The 18,149-nt window shown below is 34.9% G+C and overlaps 1 protein-coding gene across 2 annotated transcripts; it reads right to left on the reverse strand.

Annotated features, from left to right (window-relative positions):
* Window positions 1–247: 247 nt before the first annotated feature.
* LOC123920623 (dihydrolipoyllysine-residue acetyltransferase component 1 of pyruvate dehydrogenase complex, mitochondrial) lies at window positions 248–13,295 on the reverse strand. Of its 2 annotated transcripts, XM_045972925.1 has the most exons (23): window positions 13,078–13,295; window positions 11,848–11,895; window positions 11,473–11,527; window positions 11,363–11,393; window positions 9,474–9,520; window positions 9,333–9,377; window positions 9,149–9,222; window positions 8,243–8,312; window positions 7,435–7,626; window positions 7,303–7,347; window positions 7,082–7,155; window positions 6,589–6,658; window positions 6,011–6,403; window positions 5,510–5,570; window positions 5,377–5,421; window positions 5,189–5,272; window positions 2,802–2,878; window positions 2,672–2,734; window positions 2,441–2,511; window positions 2,270–2,330; window positions 1,041–1,101; window positions 879–959; window positions 248–786 (listed from the first exon to the last, which is right to left on the reverse strand). In XM_045972925.1, the coding sequence occupies exons 1-23, from the start codon at window positions 13,155–13,157 to the stop codon at window positions 728–730; spliced, it is 1,887 nt and encodes a 628-aa protein (XP_045828881.1). In that variant the 5' UTR covers window positions 13,158–13,295; the 3' UTR covers window positions 248–727. The 2 variants fall into 2 exon arrangements, with proteins under 2 accessions (XP_045828881.1, XP_045828873.1); XM_045972917.1 differs by having other exon boundaries at window positions 879–1,101; window positions 13,078–13,266.
* Window positions 13,296–18,149: the final 4,854 nt, after the last annotated feature.

The following is an 18,149-nucleotide window of genomic DNA, read 5'->3' on the forward strand; positions in this document are numbered from 1 at the left end:
TTCAGCGTGAAATTCCTAAAGCTACTATATGAAGATTTTGCGCTTCTGTGATAATTCATCGTGATTTTGTACATATTAGACACTGCTCCAAACGGATGCTAAGTGCGTGCAAACTGTGATTTTGTTTCATGAACGCACGTTCAAAGCTTACATTTGGAGAGTTTATCTACCACAGCGGGAGGTCAACTACCGGTACAAAAACTAAGATGAATGTATTGAAACAATGTATCAAATCCAATATCCAATAAAAAAAAATCCCTAATCCTGGTACAAAAACTGAACATTGAAACACCAATAACTGGCAAATAGTAGCATCACCTTAGGTAAGGCATGCTACACATGAATGGAAGTTTTATTCATCAAAATAATGTTGATATTTATTCAGTCTATACAAAATTGTTCATAAAAAATTATTAATCATCAGAGGGCAGCAAATTGCCAAATGAAGAAAATTACCAACATAATCTCAATTGTTGGAATCTCATTTGTTGGAAGCCTAATGTTAGACAGTACCTTGGTGGGTATTTCCTCAAGATATGATGGGTTATGACACCCAAGATATTATTTTACAAAAACCGATAAATGTACAACAGTCGAAAACTGTTTCCGCGAAGATATAAGTAGGACAAAAATGATTGTTATGCAACTCGAAGCCATGTTGTGGTTAATCCACATGATTTGTCATGAGAATCACACTAATCAAACACTAAGAAAGTTTGTTGTGTCATTATAAAAGAAGTCGTCTTATATCACTGAAGTTTGACTGCAAAGCAGAGAGAAATGCACCTGCAAAATAGAAGGGGAAAGTAACATTTTATGTGGCTTGGTAAAGTATTACATGCCATTTGGGTAAATTGAAGTATTATAATTACACATACCTCCTACTTTGCCATCAAAGACGCGATGATCGGCAGACAATGTTAAGTTCAACTTGGTAGCAACTGACGGCTTCTCAATTCCTAGTAGCAAAGAAAAATCAATATCAAAACAACTTAAGTTTAAGCATAAATGGTATAGAGAAACATCAATAAAATTTATACCATCAGCTCCGATTACTGGTTCCACAACTTTGATGCCTCTCCCTACGGCAAGAATGCAAGCCTGCAGCACATGATATAGAATATAATAAAACATTAATACAAAGCAACAGAACACTTTGATCATTTTAAAATCCAGACTACTCAGGTAACTGTTTCTCAGAATAACGATAAAACAGGCATTCGAAATACAACCTCTTTGAAGATAGGATTACAAAATAGGGAAATAAGTCAAAAAACAGGAATAATTTCATGAAAGGTCTGCGACTAATTGACTATTAAGATATCTCTAAAACCAAACTTTTCAGTTATTATTTACTTTCTTCTTTTTTTTTTTTTTTTTTGACGCATTCTTCTTTCTATTAAAGAACATAAAATTGGGTGAAAAACATCCTTGGATCACCATGATAGTTTTCTGCTTCGTTGAAATGGTAAATAGCCGAATGCAAAAAGATATAAATTGGTTTATCATATCATCTTTAAAAAACGAATGAATAAACATTGGTATTAAAAGAATAGAAGAAATTAACTGAGATCACAAGCAAAATGTAACATAATTCTGTAGAAACTTATTCATTATGGAAAAAAGTCTTACTTTTAATAAAAAGTTGTATATATTCATTAGTCTATTTATGGGCATTTGAATGGAATTGGACCTGCACAAGGCAGATTCACAATCCTTTCAACTATATTCACTACAACAATGACAACAACTAAGACTTTACCGGATTGGGTACATGAAATTATACAGTTACAGTGTAATAATGTCTTGTCTTTTTCTTTTTAAAATTCATCTACTTTTAATTATTGGACAATCTTCTATCTAATCAACTCTTCTTATTGGTGCTTCACTGGGTCTTCTTCGGTCTCCACACACACCCAAACCACCTAAGAGAAGACTCAATTATATTTGCAATAATGGGAGCCACCCAACATTCTCTTTAACGATTGTATATGTAAGTAACAGTATCTTGTGTAACTAATTACTTATTCATTGTAACATTCTCTTCTCTGTGACAGTAAGCTTATTTGCTTATTGTCTCTTAACTGCCAACATTCACCCCTAATACAAAGTAGTAAAAAGTTGACCAATTTGACATTTACACAAGTCCAGTAAATTAGATGTTATAAATGTTGGTTTGTGTGCGAATGTGTATGAGACAAAGAGAGGAGAGAGAGAGAGAGAGAGAGAGAGAGAGAGAGAGAGAGAGAGAGAGAGAGAGAGAGAGAACCTGTGGGGGATTTATAATAGCACAGAATTTATCCACGGGATACATTCCCAAGTTTGAAATACTGCAAGGCATTGTACAAAGTTCGGAGTTATTGGTTTTGGCGAAAAAAAATGATAAATAGGGGAATTTCCTAGCTTGCACGACAATATACGTATATTGTAGTAAACTCACCTAAAAGTGCCCCCTTGGAATTCTTGCGGCTTCAACTTGCCTTCACGTGCTTTTGCAGCAAGTTCCTTGACCTAAAGTACCGATAGTGTATTAAAGTTGATTAAGAAAAAAAAAGAACATCACTTTCCAATATTTTAATTTATTTTCAAATAAAAATGCATAAACACAAACAGCTGAAGAGTCCTAAAAAAAGACATTAACTAGGAACCTACGTCAATGACATAAAATTACCTCTGAGGAGATGGCAGATATTGTCTTGTGATCGGCATTTTTTAATATTGGAGTCATCAAGCCCTAAAGCAACACAAAAAGTTTGAGTGCTTTGTAAAATGATAATGACTGCTAAACAACCACCAATTACCTTCTCAGTGGCAACTGCTATTGATATGTCAACAGAATCACATAAGATGGCCTCGCCTTTCTCTTCATTCCAGTAAGCTGCCAAAATGTAAGTTGGATTTAAGCATTAGAGACTTCTATAGAGAAAAATTCAGTTCTAAGAATAGGTAAGGAAATTGTAGGAATAAACATAACAACCCTAAAGAATGAACCAAGAAATATAGCACAATCAAGTATTGAGCACTTGACTTCGGTTATACATCTAATTTAAAATATGACGTTTTCTCTCCCGACCCCAGGGTTTCTTTTATACCCCCATAAAATCCCATTTTGCCCCTCGTATTTTGAAAAAATTTGGCCAACTTATTTCGGTTTCTACAAACCGAAATTTAGCATGGAAAAAAAATCGGTTTATATAAACCGAAATACCGTAAGTGTTAAGAAAAGAAGAAAGATTTATGTGAAAATTCGTGTAGAGCTACCTGTGGTAAATTTAGCATATCTCTCTGAATATAAGTCGTATGCTAATGATTTTTAATCTAGTGTAAAGAAGACAAAATTTACTACAGGATTGACACCGGAATTGTTAAATTTCATTAAGTATAGTATGAGAAAATCTACCTACAAGTTTGAGAAAAGTTTCTGCTCTGTTTCTGTATCAGTATCCATTATTTGGTTAAACTGAACCAATTGGATTGTTAACCCTCAAAACAAAAATTATATTTGTAATCTTGACACCCTAAGCTTTCCAACGAGTGGTCGTTTACTCAAATCGGACATCGTTTAGTATTTCAAATAAATTGTGGAAGTTGAGGGTCTGATGCTGAATTTATGCAGGAAATCTGGAACGCAGACGAAACGCAAAATTTGGAACACAAAATTTCGGTTTTTATTAACCGAAATTTTTTAGCATGACAAAAAATTCAGTTCATACATACCAAAGTACCCCCAAGGGCAAAAACGGAAATTTGGGGGGTAGAAAAGAAAGGCGAGGGTCGGGAGAGAAAACATCTTAAAATATTTTGAAACTTGTATTTAGTAGCCTGTGGTAAAATAAACATTGGCCGGCTGATTTATACATGATGATGTAGGCTCCCGTCATTCGAAACAGTCATGGTATATTGGGTATAAAATCAAAAGAAATGGACATAATGTACATAGGAATAATAGACATATGACAATATACAATGCACCATGACTTTATATCCCAAACCTAGGAAAAAAGCACCAAATTCTTCAGACAATTATATACTTATGGTGCAATAACTTTTAACACTGGATTACATCACTGTGGCCGAGTATTAAACAAAAAGTAGATAGATCCATATGCACCAATTTAAAAGGAAATATGATTTGGCTACACAAATCTTAATTAAAAATCAATAGGCATCTGTAAGAGTATTAGGTTATTCGTGTTTAGTTACCTAGTTATTTTATTAATCTTATTGGGTTAGGTTACTTGTGTTAGTTACGTTTGGCCTAGATCATTTTACAGACAATTTAGGCTTAAGACCTAACTAATCCTCACAGAACGGCTTGTAAGATGAGGAACGCTCAAGCCTTATGCACTACTTAGGCCATATCTAGCACAAAGAAGGGGCTGGAGATTGCAATAAAGGCAGTTTAAAGTTGCTGCAATTAAGGCAAATTTCCAACAACTATAAATGTCGATGCTTTGTATTTGATACTTATTATATTTTGAGAACCTCTTATCAGTGACATATAATGTTTCTTTCATCCCTTCTTTTTCAATCAAATCTTAAAGTTAACTTTTTGGAGGATTAAAAAAAATCTGATTTCAACCTGGTATCCGCCAGAACAATTCTCCATGATCTAATCCATTCTTATTCTTCTATTATTAAGTTTAAAAAATAAGGAGTTTTATTGTTTTGTGTCATCTGTTTTCGACCTACTTTTTACTCTTTGGCGACGGTCATTGTCTGCCACAGTTTCCGTCTCCACTTCTTACATGTACTCAGGTTTGACTGCCAATATGATCCTACAGTCGGACTCTGAATGTTCCAAACTATAGGTGCTTAAAGTATCAGACCAGTAAGCCTTTCTATGTTCTACTTCTACCATTAGCGACCTATCGCCAACAGCCATCTGGCCACATGGTTATTCAGTTCAGGGAGTCCAGGTTAGTTTATAGTATACTACCTGAGTTTGTTTGAAACAGATTTTGCAGGTGTGATTTTGTAGGTGAAACACCTAAGTCAACAATTCGTCAACATTCACAGTATTGTATATAATACTTTAGTATATTTGTTTCAAAAATTGCTATTTATATTTTTAATAGCTATAAATTTATATATGTGCACCTTCTGAATCTGTCATGGCTTTTGCCACCTAAGATAATTAAGGTAAATACAACACAAATGGATAGAACAATAAGAGGAAATTATTTACCGTTCGCTTCTGGTACATTTCTGAGAGCGGCCGCTACAACTTTGATAATAATGTCATTCACTGAAACTTTAACGTCATACTGCTCTGCAATCCAGGAGCAGATAAAGATTAAATTGGATTGCAGGTGTACAAGGACGAAGAGCATAAATCAAACATGTGCCAGTAAAAAATTAATATCAAGTCCATACCTTTAAGATCCTTTCTAAGGGAAAGAAGTGGATCCAGTGTAACATCTAACACATTCCAATAAAAACTCATGAATTAGTTAGTACACAAATATATTGGTTTTCAATAATATGTGTGGGATAAAGGGATTAAAACCTGATGATAAATATAAGTGTGGCGTATTTTGTTTTGATTCCAATAACCTCTTGGCAATCACCTACAAAACAGTAAAAAATATATACAGGTAAGGATATACATTGATGAAATGAGTGGAAGGAAGCAGACTTTAAATTTCGTCTTTCATTAACTATCAATTTTCCAAAGTATTCAGGTAGTAGAGATGTAAATAGATAGGCACAAACAAAAACATCACTAAACGGAGCTCTGCATCTACAAGAATGGCCAAGTGTTATCAAAAAACAATATGCTGGATGCACTATATAGAGCCGACAAAAACAATTCTGACCCCGTATTAGGTCAAATAAAATTGGTTTTCCTTAAGATTTTTGAGCATTCAACTCCCAACAATAGACACCAAATAATGGCTGCCCTGAATCCATTTTGAATACTTTTCATATTTTCATTACCATGCAACATATTCTGTGCAAGAATTGAAGAACCTTATATTCATATTTAACAGAATTTTCATGGACCCACCTTGCGAATTTGACTATTAGGAAAATCTTCATAAGCATCTGATTGCTTTAAGTTAGACTTTGACTCTTGTGAAGCCGCAACTTGATGACTCTGAGATGATGACGATGCCTTTGCTTTAGATGAAGCAGGTTTTGGAGACAATTTTCCTGATTTAATTGCAGAAAGAACATCGCCTTTCAGTAGGGTGCCATGGGGACCAGTTGCATTCAATGTTGATGCATCCAATCCATATTCCAAAATTAGCAACTTCGCAGCTGGACTGATTCGTGAGGTATTGTTTTTTTGAGTTTTGACCTCACTTTTAGTGCCCTGTTGGGTGGCCTTCTCCTTTTGGTTAACTGAGCTGCTGCTAATAGAATTCTTTACAGCTTCAATATCACCTGCATCTTCAACCTTGTGGAATGACAGGCAACGTAAGTATTTATACACTCCAGTGCTTTTCAAGAGAAAAGCAAAAAGTGACAAAATTTATTGAACATCATCAGAGATTTGCTTAGTTTGTATTTCAAAGTAGATGTCAGATCGTTAGACCTCACATTGTGTTGGTAGAAGAAATTATAAAGTATTTTCACACTTACTGTTATTGCAATAGGCTGTCCAACTGCCACTTCTTTTGAACCTTCTGGTGCAACTATCTTAGCAAGGTACCTAGTCCACCCCAATGCCACACATAAATTGGTGAGCTAGATGGCAAAAGTTTATCGGGAAGAAGAAAAAGAACAAATAGAGTTCGTCTATAAAATAGACCAAATAGAATGTCAGCTTTGTGCTAAAAACTGGTCAGTAATTTGACATTATAATTGGCAAGATTAAAATGAAAGAGATTATAATCTACCAGAAATTGCAGAAGGAAACTGATTAGTACTAGGCATGTCGGTGAACACTTAGGTAAGTTATGCAATAAATATGTTTACATACGTCGCAAGTCTTCATTCTGTGTGAAAACATTATTTAAGACGCAACAGCTTGGCCTAAAAACTTTGTCCAATAACACACGTTGCAATGCGAGCAAGCAACTATACCCAACACTATTCATAATGAATGGCTTTTAGTTAAAGGAAAGATACCTACCCCTCTTCGAGACTTTCAAATTCAAGGGTAGCTTTGTCTGTCTCTATCTCGCATAATATGTCACCAACTTCAATCTGTTACATAATTAGATGTTAATTCATGGCAGACAATAAATAAAATGAATGCTAATGACTTACTCGCATTCTTCGAATTTTAAAATATTCAAAAATACATTAAAAAGGAAATCTCACTTTAAACCTTATATTGAAAACATAACTAACCTTGTCTCCTTCCTTTTTATTCCACTTAGCAATGTTTCCTTGGTTCTGTGCAGAAAAAATTGAAAATCATTTCATGGATAGAAAGAAAATACATGTTGGAAATAGTTACAAGTAGCGTCAAAATGGTCTTACCATTGTTGGGGACAAAGCAGGCATTCCAAGAACGGCGTGAGGTGGAAGATCTGATGTATCAATTGTAGAAGTTGATTCTGGTTTACTCTCCTCATCTGCGACATCCTGATGTGTTGGTTTCTTCTCTTCAACTCCGCTCTCACCCCCCACGGAAGCAGCAGAAACATTTTGAATGTCGCTTTCATCCTCAACCTTGTCAAGGCCCACCGTTAGAGCTAACATATCAAATATTTAATACAAATATCACTTGAACTCTAAAAATTGTAGGTTAGAATTATTAAGTTAACAATTAAATGAGTGGAAAAAGTTGCTAGATTTAATATTTACCAAAATCAAAACATTTAAAGTTTATATTTTTCCATTAAACAAGTAGAATCTGGAATAAACTTCCTATTGCAAGTATATTATAAAAAAGGCTTATTATATTTAAGCCAATGATAGTTAGTGTGTAATACAACTTTATTAAATTGGAGAAGACAAAGAAGTAAAAGCAGATCATGTTTCAGATGAAGTGGGCAACGGATAAATTGCAAAGTTTTCATTAGCAGCTTAAAAAACACGAAGGTGTACATTGGAACACACAACGAAAACAATTGTTGAGTCAATTTAGTCAAAAGGGATTAAATAAATCCATTTGGCTAAAGAAATGTTGAAGGAAGGACAAAATTACAATACTAATTTTTTTGTCTATGAAAGCTACTTTCATCTTCAGAATCCAATAATATTGGAAGTGAAGATTGCAATGGCCTCCACATAACAGTAACAAATAACAATACAAGAGTTGGAACTTAATGGTGGTTTGGCTTACTGTTACTGCAATTGGTTGTCCAACTGGCACATCCTTTGAACCTTCAGGTACCAATATCTTTGCCAGAAATCTGCAGGAATAATCGAATCACTACAACACATTTTAATTGTGCGCAAAAGTTTGTATATTTCATATGATCTACATTCTGGGGTCAAAATCAGTTCAGTTGTAGTGAACCAGATATAATAGAAGGCCAACATAGGCATAAATACAAAATAACAATTAGAAAAAGAAAGAAAAAAGAAAAAAAGAACATCAAAGACACTATATTTGTCTTAAACAGACACGTAGATAGATGTCTAACACATAAAGTGCAGAAGACAGTGAGGTGGAGAAACAGTGAGTGACTACGATTCCTAGGTGGTTATCTCCGTGTTTATTCTTACCTGTTAGATGAGTATTATTGTGATGTTCATATAGCACCAAGTAATCTTAAGGTTTTGATCTTTGCCACCAACTCTCTAATGTTCTAGTTTCAGTTAATGCGACATGTGTTATAAGCAACAAGTAGGACACCCTTAAGCTGTGTTTATATTATACTCTACCAAAAGTGTTCTTTAAGCTGTGTTTGATCACAACAAATATCATTCTAAGAATTAGTTTTCACATTTCTTTATATTTCATGATTTTTCCCTTATTTAATTAGAATTAGGAGTCTACTAGTCTAGTAATTGTCATGATTAGTTCCCATTTTTCTTAGGACTAGGAGTTTAGTTTTAGTATGAACAAGGGTTAGTCTTTTGTATCATAAAATATCAATCAAAAAATTATTATAATTCAAAATCTTTATTATCTATCTTCCGTCTTTCTTTACCCTTTAACCTCAACAGTAAGAAACTCAAGTTACAAATTTTAAACGTCATCCAGAACTTAAGAAGAAAAAAGTAAATAGAAGAAAAAAAATACCCTTCTTCAAGACTTTCAAATTCAAGTGTAGCTTTGTCAGTTTCAATTTCACATAGTATATCACCCACTGCTATCTGTAAGATTAAACAGTAGGAGAAACTTATTAATTCAAAGAAGTCAATTTCCAAAATGGAAGTATCAAAGCAAACAGAATTATGATCTGAAAAACTCTGTACTAACCGACCTTATCCCCTTCTTTTTTCCTCCATTTTGCAATATTACCTTGGGTCTGAAATCAAGAGAAGAGGTCAAAATTCCATGGAAGCCCTAAACAAAAAGAGATCAAAAAAGGGAGGAAAAAAAACTATTTGTTTCCCAAGCTCACCATTGTAGGAGATAAAGCTGGCATCCCAAGGACTTCGTGCGGAAAATCTATCAAATGAGGGAGGGAAAATGATCAAAACATAACCAGATGTGTGCGACTTAATTTGCAGATTATCCTCTTTTAATCACAAAATTTAGTTAAAATGGTAAAACTATCAAGAAACTTTTTGTACAAAAGAAGAAATTTATTGAAATGAAAAGAGTAGATTAAAAAGAGAATCGAGGTCGAAGAATCTTCCAAAACAAATGAATGAAACAAAAAAAAGAAAAGAGAATCGAGGTCGAAGAATCTTCCAAAACATATGAATGAAACAAAAAACAACTCCCTCCAATGCTATCTCTTCAATTTTTCTATTGGGTTTAACTCATCCTTACAAAATCGGCTTGTAAGGTGAGGACTGTCCCAACTTATAAACTTATGTTCATGCCATCTCTCATTCAATATGGGACTCATAACACACACACCCCACGCTAACGATTGGACATCTAAAGCATGACTCAGGTGGCCCAATAGCAGTGACCTGATAGAAGGTAGCCCAACGGGATCTGGGATAGCTTTAATACCATCTTAGATTTTTATATTGGGTCTAAATCGTCCCTAGAAAACCCGCTTGTAAGGTGAGGACTACCCACACTTACTTATGTTTAGGCTATATTTCATCCAACGTGGGACTCTTAACACTATCATTCTTAACTCTACCCCATCTGGTGCAGCATTATCGATTTGGGGAACTTCAAAATACAGGAGCTAATTGCAAATTCCCAAATAGTTTCGGCACCTAAATATTAATTTTAACCTTTTTTGGTAAATCAGATAAACTTGATATTATGGTTTCCAAAACAACCTTTTATGAAGCCGCCCCTCACCCAAAAAAAAGAATTCAACAATAATTTTTTTTTTTTACATAAGTTCAAGAATAGTTATAGAGAAGAGCTATCAATAGTTCACAGGAAATATCCACGTTGTTCACTCATAATAAGGAGATCATCAGTGTTCCCTTGTATATAATCATCAGACTATGTTAAAAACCACAGATGGTTATGATTAAAAATTGCCAATGCAAATTTCAATCTTTTGTGAATATTAAATCAATGGTAATGAAAGAGAATCACTTGCGTACCCTTTGGAATGGGTTGCACCTTAGACTAAGGTGTATTTCACATATAGGTATCTAGTAAAAGAAAGCATGCACTTTCTTGGGTTGGATTGCATCCAAAGCTGCAATTCATTATGACCTAATGGAAAAACAGAAAATATATGGGTTTCCTAAGAAAACCCTAGAAGGCCTTTTAAATTTTATAGTTCTTTACTCGAGATAAAAAGATATTAAACAACCTCATCAGCCAGGAAAAAAATTATTAGTGGGGAAGGTACAACAAGAAGGAGGAATATACCAAGAATGCCCAATATCTTTGCAAATCATAGATCATAATTGCCTTGAAGCAGCAATTACTAACACCTATGAAAAACGAAAAATTATTTACATCACATTCTTTAACAGCCAAAACAACATGCTGTGTCATTTTCCTCCTATCCCACCCCCAACTAAATATCCGTCTATTGTATATGAACAAACTACCATAGTCTCTTTACTTTTCTAAGCATAAGGTTCTCTAATATTATGTTTTGTAAAGATACAAAAGCATAAATAAGACTGGAAGTTGTTCAACACGATGGTACTGCTACTTATTAGATTTATGACGGATGATAATTACATATTAAATATGTCATGAAAAAGAATGCAAACATCCAATACAAATACATTGTAATCTCTCAACACAAAATAGAAGCTTCCATTAACTAGCTATTAAACTTAAAAGATAAACCATAAAACAAAAAGCCTAAACAAGTAGAAGCTTTCAAAATTAGCTAACTGGAACATTAAGTACCTGAAGATGAGAAGAATTTGACATCAATCCACTGCCAAAAATATTGACGGTTGTTGTCAGAGAATATCATAGTCATGATTGGAAATTTTTTTATCTATTTAAATACTAACCTTTGACTTCAAAGGTCTATCACGAACTCCAGTAAGCCCAGACCAAGATGCAGGCCTGATAAACATCATCATCATCATCATATTAGTAAACTGCCAATTAGATCGTACAAAGACAAGGAAGGAGGGTGAACTAGAGAGAAATAGAGAAAGATGTTATATTTTTATTTCAGATGCTCAATCCAGGAAAATGGCTTTAAAGAGACAGATAGACTTTTTAATGCAGAATAGTGATTGGTGGTCGAAAAAGGGGACACCGTTTATCCAAATAGACATAATAAGATATTTCCCTATTTTTCTGTCCAGCCCAATTTTCTAAGTATAAACAATTCATACAAAGAAAAATGAAATAACATTAAAAGGTTAATGGATGCAAACCTTAGATTCCCATTACCAACGACAGAATAAATCCTTGAATTAGGAGTTCTGTGCCAAGATGATAAACAAAAACGGTGTGTTAAAACTTGGAAGCAACATTCTAAGAAGTAGAAGAAAAATGCACCAAAGTAGAATTGCAATAATTAAGAATCTAAGAACATTGCTTATCAAAAAAAAAAAAAAAAGAATCTAAGAAAATTAAAAAAGCCTACCATTCTTTCAAGTAATGAAAGCAATTCATAAATGGCATATCATAAGCAAAAGATGCTATGCCACCAAATGATATTATCAATTATGGATGGATTCATCAAATACAAAAAAGTAAACACGACTGACAAAATGTCAACACTGAGCACTTGCTAGCAACATCTCAGATTAGTATCAATTCACTTAATGGAAGCCAGGACAATGACTCGTCTATAGTATACATGAATATAAAATGTTAAGGATACGTTTGATTTGCAAAAGGTAAGTACAGGACAAAACAGAACAACACAAAACTTTATGGTATTGAACAACTTTTTGTCTTGTACATATTTGGTGGACAAAATGTTTTCTTGGTAATTTAGACAACTTGTACTTAAGACAAAAGGTTGTCCCGTAGTTTAGTGACGGACAAGAATTTCAGTTTTTGTCCAGTCTCTTGCCTCTCAATAAGAGTTTTAAATTCAAACACAGCACAACTGGAGTTGTCCTGTCGAGTCCCTTATTTTTTAGCAAATCAAACGCACCCTAACACTAAGTGATCAATGGCACTATTTCAGTTTGGTGATCATCCAAATGGAGAATAAACCCCTAAACTACTAACCAGTCCTCTAAATTTCACATGATAAATGCTACACCTAAACTTATACAAATGAAAAAGAACCATTTTTTAATCAAAAAAGGGTCTACACTCAGCACTATAATCATCTAGTTGAGTACAAAAAAAACTCACAAAGCAAATTCAAACGGAAAGCATCACAAAATACACTTCAACTACAATACTAAAAAGTATAAGAAACCTAATAAGTTGAAATCACAATCACAAAATCAATGTCCATAATTCATAAATCCCCTAACTGAATATCAAAAACAAAAGCAACCTACCAACTAATCCATTAGCTAAAAACTCAAAACCCCATTAAGATACTTCGAGCAAATGAAAGGAAAATCAAATAAAAATCAAAAATTTACTAATTGAAAAAAAAAAAAAAAAAAAACTGCGTAGCATGATTTTGGAGAGAGTACCTCGAAATGGATCTGGTGGAAGAAGTGAGGATACGAAGAGAATGAGAGATGATGGGTTGACGAAGACGCGAGAGTGCCATGGAAGAAAATCAAAATCCCAAAATGTGTTTGGTTGATTCGATTATTGTGTTGTGTGTAAGAAGAGAAAAGAGGGTTGTATTGTATTTGTTGTTCAGCACATAATAATAATTAATCATTCATAATCACTTTTTAGTGGTAGGCGAGGTTAGTATTATTTTATAATTAATTAATAATATGTTTTTTACACATTTAGTAATTAATATGATTCCGCACATATAGTAAAATATCATATCATACTTAATTAATTGTAATCAAGGTGTAACTCAACAAATTTCAACCAAAATTTTCTTTTTTTAACTTTTTTTTAATTGCAGTGTTGATACGTCCTTTTCGATTATCTAAAATAAAATGAAAATATTTGTCAAAAAAATAAAATGAAAATAAGAATGTGTATTAGAGATGATTAAAAAAGTTTTGTGGGCAAAAATATGACAGGCAGTAGATAACTTTTATAGTTCTAAAACTTATACCTTCAATTTTAGGACTATCATTATTAATTGTAGGCTTTTATTGGTTACGAATATGGTGAACTCTCACTTTTATTTTCATTTTTGAATGACAATATATATATATATATATATATAAAGAAATTAAGAATACGACAATCGAGTACAATAAAAGAACAAAAAAAAACAATGAAAGTATAAGAAATACTCCTCAAATACAACAAAAAAGATGGAGGGGGGAGGGGGGGATGGGGAGAAAGCAAACTAAAAACACCAAACATCAAGGGCAAGCACACCCTGACCTGGGAGAAGGCCCTAACTCAACTAGAAAGAAAGGAGAAAGAGCCGAACCAACCGAAGTAGAGCCCGACAAGAAAATAGTATCGTCATTACAAAAAGATTGGTCGTTAAAGTTGCATACAAGACATTTCTTTGTCTTTTTTTTTACTTTTTTTTTACGGATAAGATATTTCGTTTCTAAGTTTCCTCGGACTAACTCCATTTCAGATGGTATACGAGAGAGTTTACCATCTATTAATTGAGCTAGAATATAGTCTCCGTGAGTTTAGCTCAATTGATATGAATATCACACTATATGTGCAGGAGCCCAAATTTGAACCCGGGACACTCCACTTATTCACTTTTAAGGTGGATTTTATAGCCGTTATACTACTCGACAAAAAAAATTGAGCTAGAATATAAAACAGCAATAATGTTTCTTAACTTTGATGAAAAAGTAGATAAAGATCAAAGTAAATTTCAGTTACATGAAGAATTAAGACTCAATGCTTATGGATCATCCAAATCCAAATAGTACAAAGAAAAGGTAAAAGGTTATCATGATAAGAAGATCAACAAGTGTTGTTGTTTAATTCAAGGTTAACACTGTTCCCTGCAAAATTGTAATTCAAATGATCAAGACCCTTCATTGTGAGAAAGGTTGTTGTGAATTCGTCGTAAAATCACACCAATGAATAACTTGATGTGTGGAGCAATAGAACGGCAACCAATAACAAGCGGAATAAGCAATAATAATAATAATAACCGATAAACAAGATAAAGGAGAAGAAAGAAGACGATAATTTGTTTACCCAGTTCGGTCCAATAATGACCTAGTCTGGGGGAGAGAGCAGCCCCTCCGTTCCACTATATCAAACAAGTAACTTTACAAAGAGTTCCAATTGAGTTACAAGAATTAATCCTAATTCTACCCAAAAACCCGAATCTCTTCCCGTGGCCAAGAGACTCAATTTGATAAGTGTTTCCCAAGGTGTACCACAAAGATAGTTTGCCCACCCTAGAGTTGTATCAAGAGAAAACTCTTTTTCCTCTCTAAAACCCTAGCCCTTGTGTGGTGGCAAACCCTAATCCTTGTCTCTACATCTCTACTCAATTTTTCTATGAATAAAGTGATCCCTATTTATAGAAAAATATATGCCAAAAAACTAGTAACAAATCTATTTTAAAATAAAACAAATCAAAGTCAGAATACCCTCCAAGAAAAGATTTTTCCAAAAAAAACAGCAAAACAACACATGCTGTCAAAACGCGCTGCGCCTGGGCGTGAGCTCCCACGCCTAGGCGTGAGAAGGCAGAATTGATCCCAGTTCTGCACGCTTGGGCGTCAGCTCCCACGCCTGGGCGTGAGCAGGCAGAATCTCCCAAAAACATGATTTTCTGACTTCTTGTTACCGAGATTTCAAGGCATATCCAACAATTCTCCACCTTGCCTTTAAATCGATGGTGATCCCATCAACCACCGTGCTGCTCTCTCCATCTTGAATCTTCTATTCAAGATCACCGGATTGTACCTCCCTCTTCATCCTCGGAATGCCTTCCGCTCTCATGAAGATCTTGCATCCCACTACCATAGGATTTTAGGTAGCCCCACAAGATTCACCGCACCCTCTTCAGACTCCGAACTGGTCAAGTCCGTACCACCCTGAAGAAACGCTTGTTCCCCACTATCATCGGCATTTTAGATAGCTTAACAAGCTCCACCATCCCTCTTCAGCCCCCGGATTGTGCCTTTTCCGTCCTCCTGAAGAATCGCTTGCCTCCGACTATCCATGGATTTTTGTGATAGCCCTACAAGCCTTCACCACTCTTCGACCCCGGAATGCCTTCCGTACTTTCGAAGTTTTGCTTGGCTCCAAACCAACCTTGGAATTTTAGGCGGTTCCACAAGCTGCAACATCAAACTCTCCTTGTATCCAACTACCTCCAGCAGTCTCACAAGTTAGCAAGTCTGATCACCTGTTGCTTTCAATTGCCTCCCTGAAGATCCTCTCAAGGTCTTGCACTTCTTCAGCCACAATTGAAACATAATCCACAAGGTCTCCATGGTCATCCCCCTTTGGTTCAACAATACCACTCTCCTCCCTATCTCCGATTAGATAGCCAAGAGCTAATGTTGACTGTCTACCACTATTGGAAGACTCCACCTCAAACTGAGTTTCCACCAAAGTATACCCACCATGATCTCCACCTTGTAACACGCAAGACCTCTTCAACTCCTCTGAAACATACTTCAAGCTATTGTTAGTCTCCAACAATTCCAGTTCAGTTCAACACCTAGTAAACCTTGTTCACTAGTCCAACTAAACTCATGTCACTAACAGGTCCACCCGAAGTCCCACAACTCAACTACATTATGAGAATCACCACTAGTTATAGATGCATGACCAACTATCTTTGCATCTAAGTTCAGAAACATACCTCACATCGTGTAAAGAAACTCACGATTGTCAAACTTCGTAAGACAAACTGAACCCATACCTTGAACCTTCAAGCTTTCCGTTTTCAAGATGAACGAATCCACCTTGAACTAACTCTAGAGTCTCAAAGTATTCATTCTTTGACCACATGTGATTGGAGCATCCAATGTCGATGACTCAACACTCCAACGATTCCCAACTTCCACTAGCACCTCCGCATCCTCATAATAAAGTTGTTGTTTCAGAAGTAACCCGAGTATTATTACCACCGCCTCTCCAGGCCGACCTTCTTCGCAATCTCCATTAACTCTTTATCTTCGAGGCACCGGGTAACAACACTCCATGTTTTACCCATCATCCCGAACATTAAAATTGCTTCCATCTTCACTTTCCACAATTCCAAATTGCTTTCGAAAAGTCCCTCGATATCCGACTTAGAACCCATGGCGCTCGCTTTAAATTGTTCCAATTGCCCCACGGTGGGCGCCAATTGTTGTGAATTCGTCGTAAAATCACACCAATGAATAACTTGATGTGTGGAGCAATAGAACGGCAACCAATAACAAGCGGAATAAGCAATAATAATAATAATAACCGATAAACAAGATAAAGGAGAAGAAAGAAGACGATAATTTGTTTACCCAGTTCGGTCCAATAATGACCTAGTCTGGGGGAGAGAGCAGCCCCTCCGTTCCACTATATCAAACAAGTAACTTTACAAAGAGTTCCAATTGAGTTACAAGAATTAATCCTAATTCTACCCAAAAACCCGAATCTCTTCCCGTGGCCAAGAGACTCAATTTGATAAGTGTTTCCCAAGGTGTACCACAAAGATAGTTTGCCCACCCTAGAGTTGTACCAAGAGAAAACTCTTTTTCCTCTCTAAAACCCTAGCCCTTGTGTGGTGGCAAACCCTAATCCTTGTCTCTACATCTCTACTCAATTTTTCTATGAATAAAGTGATCCCTATTTATAGAAAAATATATGCCAAAAAACTAGTAACAAATCTATTTTAAAATAAAACAAATCAAAGTCAGAATACCCTCCAAGAAAAGATTTTTCCAAAAAAAACAGCAAAACAACACATGCTGTCAAAACGCGCTGCGCCTGGGCGTGAGCTCCCACGCCTAGGCGTGAGAAGGCAGAATTGATCCCAGTTCTGCACGCTTGGGCGTCAGCTCCCACGCCTGGGCGTGAGCAGGCAGAATCTCCCAAAAACATGATTTTCTGACTTCTTGTTACCGAGATTTCAAGGCATATCCAACAAAGGTAAAACCTTATGGGACAATTGAACTTGAAGAGTTGGTATAAAAAACAATATAACACTAAATGCTCAGAGGCTTAAAATTAACACTGGCCTAAATGTTTGACCAGAGCCATTTGTTGTTGTTATTTTGTAGGCTTAACCATGACTGAGGATAAAAATTTTGTGAATATTGATGCATGCGTGTTGAAAATTGTTTAGGTTTGTGATAAATCAATAGCAATGCATGGTTGCATGGTTGATATATATATATATATATATATATATATATATATATATATATATATATATATATATATATTGTTGATCACCTATATAAAGTTTCATTGTGAATTTTATTAGTGTTTTCATTCTTGGCTAAAAAAAAATCTAACATGAGATTAAGGAATGAGAATTTTAACGTGAAACATGTAGTCCTCGAAGTTGTTTTAAGTAAAATGGTCAAATACGATAAAACGTATTCGGGTGATCAAGATGTTTTTATACCATTTGCGTTTGATACTTTTAACTTCATAACACAAGTTGTGGATCTTCTGAAAAGAGTCTAAAGAGTCATATGCATAG

The sequence above is a fragment of the Trifolium pratense genome, linkage group LG1, assembly GCF_020283565.1.
Source record: "Trifolium pratense cultivar HEN17-A07 linkage group LG1, ARS_RC_1.1, whole genome shotgun sequence".
Classification (NCBI taxonomy): domain Eukaryota; kingdom Viridiplantae; phylum Streptophyta; class Magnoliopsida; order Fabales; family Fabaceae; genus Trifolium; species Trifolium pratense.

Excerpts from the sequence above, each read along its gene's own strand:
- LOC123920623 (XM_045972917.1), bottom strand. The coding sequence starts at position 13,157 with ATGGCACTCTCGCGTCTTCGTCAACCCATCATCTCTCATTCTCTTCGT. Across the intron at positions 9,521-11,362 it reads CAAATTCTTCTCATCTTCAG|ATTTTCCGCACGAAGTCCTT; the intron begins GTACTTAATGTT and ends CTCATTTGATAG. Across the intron at positions 5,273-5,376 it reads CCTTAGAAAGGATCTTAAAG|AGCAGTATGACGTTAAAGTT; the intron begins GTATGGACTTGA and ends CCTGGATTGCAG.